The following is an 8,605-nucleotide window of genomic DNA, read 5'->3' on the forward strand; positions in this document are numbered from 1 at the left end:
AGGACACTTTTTTTTTTTTTTTTTTGGTATCGAAATTTGAAAATTTTACATTTTGTTCCGTTGGGGGGGGGAGTAAGGTCATCTTTTTGAGGTCAGCCATGGGAATATATTTTTTTTATTTTATTTTTTTTTATTATTAATAAAAAAAAAATCCAAAAAAAATCCAAAAGGGGGGTTTTTTAAGGGAAATTTATGGGGGTTTACACATAAACAAATACCAAAGGGGGAGGTTTAACCCCCCGAACCCCCCCCCCCCCCGTGTACGCGCCTGGCCGTGAAAGAACAACCGAAAATAAACCACATTTTAAGGGTAATATCGAGTCCTGACTATCAATTGGATTCTTGGAATTATAGGCAATAGATCTGCGGGCAGGGTCCATATTACCGAACAAAAGTACAAAACAAGAAAATTATATTAAAAGTATAAGATTAACTCTCTTATACAAACTCATGTGGCACATATAGGGTGAACCTGGTCAGTAGACCTAGATGCGCATGAGATGGTTCGATAAGTACTGATTTAAACATCATTGCGTGAAAACTGAAAAGATATAAACAAAATCTAGTGCAACCCGGGGGCGTTATTTTTTTATGCGGCACAGATTGGGGCATGGCGCGTGTTAAACCTATGGGAAGTACGTTCTTTCCCTTCTGAATAGTGTCTGCACATACGTGAGACTAGTCATGTTAGCTAGCTAATTTATTGAATTTTCTCTCTAAAAAAAAGTTATAGAGTCTAAAAAGAAAAAAAGAGGAAGGAAAGAGGATGGAAAGAGAAAGAATCCTAAAAATAGTCATTTATGACATGAAATTGTACATATATGTATATATATAAATAATTCATAAAATAGTGTGTGGCAAAAATAGTCAACTGTGACTGATTGCCAAACAAAAACAAATCAAGAAGAAGAAGAAAGCATTAGATAGCGCTGCGAAGAAGTTTGTATATCCATCGCGAACTATGTGTTTAGATAACATTCCTCTTCGTTTAAGTTAGTTAAGTTTTATTGACTAATTATTGTGATGTTCTCCTTATTGACGTGCTGCCTCCTCTTCAGATTTCCAATTTGATTTTAATTGTTGATGTAATGATTTTCCATGCGGTAGTGGATTAAATGTATATAACACTATTCAAAACAGACTTCTACTACTTATACTCTCTAGTACGCACACGACCAGTATTAGTCTGTAAATCAAGACCCCTTTTTAAAAAAAGCCCCAATCTGTGACGTGCCGCATAAAAAAATAACGCAACCCGGGGGGGGGGGGGGTGTTTCATCAACATAGGAAACATTATTGTACTCTCATACACGAAATGAACGGGTCTTTGACAAAGCCTAACGGTATGTAGCCTTACCCTTCGCCGCCCTATAACAAAAAAAATACCACTTAACTACATGTAGGTTGTCGGTATCTCTGTACTGTGTGCATTTTGCTTGGTAAAGAGATCGCGATCGGCAACCAAACAACCGACATGTAACTAGACTCTAGAGAGGAAGTAAATGAAGCAAAAACGTCAACGGAATAAGTCGATTTGGGGCTAACTACCATCATGGGAGGTTGTTTCAGTACCTCGCATGATGGGACAAGTGGGAGAGGGGAGAATACTGACGGGACAGTTGGTTCAAGTAAGAAATATTATTGGGATTGTTGATTTTCTTTTTGTTCTGTGTGACTTTGTATGCATTTATTGTCCATTGAAGTGTGTGTATTATTATGTTGCCAGACAAGGTTAATTAGTGCCAGAATGAATGTATCGTGTATCCTGAACGCGGAGTCGTAGACAATGAAACCTGATTGATAATGAAATGGTTAAAACTTAGTCTAATTATCTACCAGCAGTAATAAGTGCTTATCAAACTTTATGACCTGCTTTTCATTTCACATGATCATTGATCAGCTCATGATCAAGATTTTTCTGGGTCGACTCGACCCGGTTCTCGAGATCGAGAAATGGCTCATTTTGGACTGGATCGAGACATGTGAGACAGTGAGTGATTTCAAGTTTGGTGTTGAGAGCGAGGAAATGCTACTGAACCAAGCTCCAATACAGTACAGTAGTCGGTTTAGAAAGACGAATACCGATCACTCAACTCAACACCGAGTGACGTCGCACCTTCACCAGTACTCAGTAGGGGCGAGAATAAGGATCATCCTCATAAACAAGGATCGTCTTCGTAAACGCGGACAGACGCGTCCGCTAAAAATAGGATTGTCCGCATTTTCGCAGACATTTCATGATTCCAATCCTCGCGTTGGAGATGCGAAAAAACAGATTCCGCAAGGATTTTCTTGAAGCATTTCACATTGACTTGGAAGGAGACTTTCACGTTATTAGTGCTAAATCCTCAGGAAGACGGACAACCCATGAAAGTAGATGGTAAACTGGGTTTATTTTATTATGCGGAATCCGTTTTTTTCGCATCTCCGGTGCGCAGTTCGGGAACCGAAAACCTGCAGAGCGCCGATGAAAAAAAACTTCTGCAAAAATCGGACCTCCTTATTTTTAAGGACGCAAATTGTCCGCGTTTTCGAGGATATCCTCGTTAATGCGAACGATCCTCATTCTTGGACCAGCGCCCTTACTGTTCACACACAAAGTCTTGATGATGAAAGTGAAATCAGTGCGAAATTCAAATTTCATCATACAGAATATAAAATCTAGGGTCATATTAAAAAATTGATAGGAAAAATATCATTTATCTTGTATGGAGTCTAGGTTTTTTAGATTTGTTGCTCTCCCTTCACACAGACGGAACATTCCCATAAATCTACCTGACATTGTACATGTAGTGTTGCATTGACTTTTGATGATATTATTTCAGGCCTTAATTTTCAATATTTTTAGGGCAAGGCCACTTTTCTGTAGGGCACGTTCCTATATTATTACAGCACAAATAGGAAGAATTGGAAAGGGCACAAACAATAAAATCTCCAAAGCCAATGAAAGGGGCATTGAGGCCAATCAAAAGGGCATCCAGGGCCATGGCCTTGGTGGCCTTGGATTAATTTAAGCCCTGTTATCTGTCACTGTAAAAAAGTTGTTACACATGATAGGTTTCGCTAGCACCCAGATCAGTGTCAGGTCAAAGCACACATACATGTACAAGCAAATGCCTACATGTAGAGTGCCTTAAATCTACATGTACAAATGTATGCCTGTGCAGTGCCATTACAGTATCTGTCACTTTGTGAATACCGGTAGGTATAACTGCACAACTTTGATGAAATATGTAACAAGCATGAAACATCAACCGTATGTCTTTCTTAAATAGCAATAACATTAGGGTGTCTGATCGCGCACCACATTTTGTGTGCTAAAACCCTTCCCATTGACATTGCACACATCCCTATAGAGTCTATGTGCATTGCAAAATAGATCAAGTTTTTTTTTTTTAATTTAGATTCAAACCTTAATCTGTTGTGATCCTGAAGGTGATACTCAATAAATGAGGTGTCATTTGAAAGGGCAGATTAATTCCCATATTTCCAAAGGGGGGTCATTTTAAATTTCTAAAAATATCTTGGTCAAAACAGCGATTTAAATGCGTTTCCATGGCAACTCGGGAGATTCCAACTTTTGAAAATCGACCCCCCAAGGGATAATTAGTACAAGTCGTAAGGAACACGTTGATGTTCTTTTATTTTTGCTAGCCCCAAGGGATCACGTAGGATTTAAGTTTGAAAATACCCTTCCCCCACTTTTTGCATATAGCCCAATGCATTAGAATGCAGCTGTTGAGCAAAAAATGATAACTCGGCATGAACCACTTTTTTTTGTTCATAATTCTGACCAAAATGGTATGAATATTGCAGAGTTTTTGAGGGGCTGTATCTTTTGATAGAAACATTGATGAGTCTTGAAATTTGAAATGTATTATTCTGATTACATTTTTTATTCAAATATCCAACAAAAATGGTGAAAAACGATCGCAAATTGAAAATTGAAAAATCGTTCAGACACCCTAATAACATGTACCGGTAAATACATGCATTCTATGTAAAATTGAGTAAAAACTGTTGACAAAATTAGTATCATTGCAACTACATTTGCAAGCCTCAAAATGTCCAAGTTTGGTAAGTTCTGCCATGGGGTTTTGAGAGGGCCACCAGAAAATTTGTTTCCTTTGTTGCAATATGTAGCCAATGGCTTATTTCTCTCCTACATGTACATGTACTAACATATCCATGTACGTGTACCAGTTGGTCAGTTAAACAGATGGCAAGAAAAAAACACTACTTGGTTAAAATCTGTCCTGAACTTTTTTCTGAACTGTTCATAATTCCTTTTTTTTTTTGTAGTGCCCATAGGGCGGAACCAGCCCCTCAAGCCAGAAAAGCCGAAATGGAAAAGCGACGTTCCACTCACCACAGGACAGCTCCAAAGCAAGCGAGATGAATTCTGGGAGACGGCGCCTGCTTACGAGGGCAGGAAAGAGATCTGGGATGCACTACGAGGAGCGGCTTCTGCACTGGAGTCTGGAGATTTTGTTTTATCACAAGCCATCATTGATGGCGCCAATATATCATGCCCTAACGGTAAGTCAGTGACAGAGTAATAATGGAAATCAGGCCCCAGTTTTTTGAAGACCGTCATAAGTCTAAGCTTGTGGACATCCCATAGAAACACATGTTAAATGTATCAACCTTACCGGTTTTGGAAATGCCCCTCGCTTAAAAATAAAATGGAAGCTTTTATTATCAATCATGTGAAAGAACATTTTTTACTATTACGTGATGATACAAAGTTTGCCAGAAAACCGTCTACTAATTGATATATTTGGTGAATTATTACATGTATATTTACTCCAGACTGGATAGATATCGAGTAGTCCCGTACATCTTTCTGTGTACAGTGCTTGTAACTTTACCGAGACTGGGCCAAATTTCTTATCACTTTGATGATTCCAGAACATTGCAGTACACACCAATACTTATATGCTAGATGATTCCGCAACGTTTCTTTCACAATGCAATCGCATCACCAGAACTGGTCTATACCTTTAATTTGATAACACATGATTTAATTGGATATTGTCCAAGAAGTTAGACTTCCGATGGTTTCAGGAGAGGGCCCCTATGTACATGTACATGTACATGTAATGTGAGAGAGAGTTATCATAAGTATTATTAAGTAAAACATGTGAGCATTGCTACTCTTCTAGACCAAAACAGATCAGAGATGATGGATTTACTTGTACTCGATCAATCATGAAACATTAATGTGAGATGTTAATTAGAAGAAAACAAACTTCAGAAACTGCCTAACTTGTACAGCTTGAATATAATTATGAATAAATGTTTTGAGGAGGCGAGTTGGCTCAGTTGGTAAAGCGCCTGTCTGTCGTGGGTCTTTATATGGGCGATTCCTTGCAATGTGTCCCATACATCATACACTGTAAGACATCCGTATATTTCCTCCTTGATTTAAAAAAAAAACCTCTGATAGGACTATGACTGATAGTAGTGATACCAGAAAGCAACATTGTTCAATGCCACAGAATAATGTCTTGATATGACCATTGAATGGTCATATCAAGACATTTTTCAGTTTTTGATGAAAAAATGGAAAACGGACATGTACAGTAGTATGGGGAACCATTGCAGGGAATCGCCCATGTACAGGTTTCCACGACTTCAATGAAAGAAATCTGAATGAAGGAAATCTGTGGTCTCTTACAGACATGTTCTTTCTACTCAGTTGGTAGCTATATCAAAAGCAATTTTCACTGTACCAAGCTTCCCTTCTCATTCTGCACAGGTGCCCTGACGGATTGCTATGATGAGCTAGGAAATCGCTACACGCTCCCCGTCTACACACTGAGCGCACCTGTGAACATGGTGGAGGAAACGAGTGACATTGATGTGATTGATCCAGAGCCCCCTGCGGAGGGCGGCACAGAACTAACTGTCAAATTCCGCCTCTCGTCCGGCAAGGAACTCAAACTGAATGTTCGGTCGACAGACACGATATACCAAGTGAAGAAGCGTGTCCACGGGAGTGAGAACATTGAGCCGTCCCGTCAGCGTTTTTATTTCAGCGGGAAATTGCTTACGGACAAAACGCGAGTGGAGGAGGCAAAGTTATCAAAAGGATTTGTTGTGCAGGTTATACTAAGCCAGCCGAATCCAGCACCGGTTGATGGCTAGTCCTGATTGGATGTAGGTAATCTTGAAATATCCACTAGTAGACAGCGCTCTGCTGCACTCGATGCGGGATGAAATCATTGCAATTTGAGAAGGATAAGAAAAAGAAAGTGCATAATTGATGATGATAAATTACATCATTCACACCTCGATATTTGCGCCTTTGAACGTTTTTAACAAATAAGGCGCAATATAAATGCTGTGAATCATCATCGTCAATATTCATTGTATCGTTTGATCGTTTCCTATGTTATCACTTCATTCTCCATGTAATCACGGTTCTGTGTTGCAACACAGCCATGGTTCACTTTTCACTCCGTTGGTAGACCATTTATTCACTGACTTGTTCACACGTTGTGGCCTGCAGCATTTAATACTTTCCATTCTTTCTCTTCAATTAATTGATTGCCTTATTCCATGAAGTGTCAAGTTGAAAAACATATTGTTTTTCAATTTCATGTTTACTCATTTTCTTCACTTTTCCTGATACCTCTCAATCACCCTTTTCTTTGAAAATAACTCCCTTATCTTTTTTATCATGATTCTTTATTTTTTCCTGTAATTCCATTTCATTTCTGTCATCTACCTTTTTTATTACTAGTTATATGTCAGTGAATATCTTCATGCTGATGCATGTGCAGTTCTGACGTGATTAACAAGATTTAATGAAGCCGGAGCAGTAACTAATATATATTTATGAAAAAAGCAATATTTATTGGAAATGGGAGGCTTTAAAGCAAGATTTTTGAAGTACATGTAGATATAGCCATAGACATGTTTGTCACAATGTATGTTTGTTCAGCGAAGCGAACTTTCCTGTCCAGTTTGTACCTTCTTTATTTCATTGAAAGACCAACTGTTTTGTACCAAGTTGGCTCTTTGTCTCCATCTTTCTACATGTATATACAGCTCATGCACTTTCATAAACACTGTACATCCAAAGAGGAGTAGGGTAGATGTATGTTATCTCCTTGACTTGAGCTTAGTTTCAATTTCTTTTTCTCAAGCAGCAGAATTTATCACTTTCATAATCAAGTCAACTGAATTGCCACATGTAAGCACTTACGGCATCAATATGTGTGGTTAAAAGACACCAGGGTATTTGAAATGGTATGCCTTCAATCTTAAATCCTAAATTCTGACCATTGTAAACAAAATGAGAAAAAAGAGGTGATAGTATAGCACCTTGAGGGACTCCTGCCTGAGTACATGTATCTGATAGATCCATGTGGTGGATGCTTTGAACTCTGCTGCTGCTTGCCCAAGGCAACCAAATGATGATGCTTGGCTTTTCAAGTCATATCTTGGCCTGTCCATTTGGATTTGTCCATGCTCATACAGTTTGTTTGAAGATGTGGACTAGTGATAGTGATTTTCCAACATAAAATAAGCCTATTGCCCAGTAGGCTAAATGAAATGTACAGTCATTTTTTTTCTAGCCCTTTATCCAGCGTGCTTTTAACATTCCTTATTATAATATGGATAATAAGAGTGATTCCCAGGCATTACAGTAGTTTTCTAGGAATCCTTCATGTATTGTGTGGCTTACTGGCAGGTTTTTTGTGTAATTATCCTTTTTATACAATAGGCTTAGGGGGAGGATTGGGGAGTCCTGAAAAGAACTGTCAGTAATCTTTCTTGAGTACATGTATGTGTGTACAGTAGTCCTGAAAAGGACTGTTGGTAATCTTTCTTTGAGCTAATACTTTTGAAGAGAACTATAGCGCCGGTTGGAGAGGTTATTTTTATTTTGAGACACTTATTTCATGGCACATGTACATGTACGTTGTGTAAGTTAATAACATGCCTGATTTCATATCATTTTGTTGGATGATTCAGAACCATGTAATCAGAATTTCCAACATAACATAACTCTGTACAATACTACGAAAGGAGTCACCTGTTATCAGTATGTGTAGGTGATTTTAAGATTTCATAAAAGACTGTTCAGTTCAGAAGGTTAATCTTTTTGATACAATTAAATATTGGTAAAGCACACATTTCCGAAAGACTCCAGCGTCGAGCTGGAGTACATTGGTCTTACAGTACATGTAGTATTAAACGGGTTTAACATTAGCCTGGCCAGTCACCAGAGCCAAGACAGAGATCCCGCCAATTCTGCATGAAATGCAAACGAGTGCCTTTTTCATCTATTAATTGAAAACTGTCCAAATACAGGTTTTATTACACAATCAAATTGGGCACATTCTAGTAGATAATGTAGGGACATGTACGTGTACTTACATGTATGTGGTTATTCAAAGTAAAGTCAGGGTGGCCGTGTTGATTTTGTAATAATGGTATATACATGTAGCTTCTTTGGGTTGGGTTCTCCAATAATTGAATAATATCTACCAAGGCAAAGAAAGAAGATGATATTCAGAAAGAGGTCATAGGTCATGGGGTTGCATGAATTTCTAAGGCCCTGTTCACACATGACGAGATAAACTGCCTCAGA

At 38.4% G+C, this 8,605-nt stretch overlaps 1 protein-coding gene across 1 annotated transcript; it reads left to right on the forward strand.

Annotated features, from left to right (window-relative positions):
• Positions 1–1,423: 1,423 nt before the first annotated feature.
• Positions 1,424–7,089, forward strand: LOC586395 (ubiquitin domain-containing protein 2). Its single transcript, XM_786179.5, has 3 exons — positions 1,424–1,628; positions 4,303–4,539; positions 5,762–7,089. Exons 1-3 carry the CDS (start codon positions 1,553–1,555, stop codon positions 6,148–6,150), a joined length of 702 nt encoding a protein of 233 aa, XP_791272.1. The 5' UTR covers positions 1,424–1,552; the 3' UTR covers positions 6,151–7,089.
• The last annotated feature ends 1,516 nt before the right edge of the window (positions 7,090–8,605 follow it).

Source organism: Strongylocentrotus purpuratus, unplaced genomic scaffold, assembly GCF_000002235.5.
Source record: "Strongylocentrotus purpuratus isolate Spur 01 unplaced genomic scaffold, Spur_5.0 spur5_scaffold_15, whole genome shotgun sequence".
Classification (NCBI taxonomy): domain Eukaryota; kingdom Metazoa; phylum Echinodermata; class Echinoidea; order Camarodonta; family Strongylocentrotidae; genus Strongylocentrotus; species Strongylocentrotus purpuratus.

Bases quoted from the DNA above. Each gene is read 5' to 3' on its own strand.
- LOC586395 (XM_786179.5), top strand. From the start codon at position 1,553: ATGGGAGGTTGTTTCAGTACCTCGCATGATGGGACAAGTGGGAGAGGG. The intron at 1,629-4,302 runs GTAAGAAATATT...TTTTTTTTGTAG, and splicing joins TGACGGGACAGTTGGTTCAA to TGCCCATAGGGCGGAACCAG. The intron at 4,540-5,761 runs GTAAGTCAGTGA...CATTCTGCACAG, and splicing joins CAATATATCATGCCCTAACG to GTGCCCTGACGGATTGCTAT.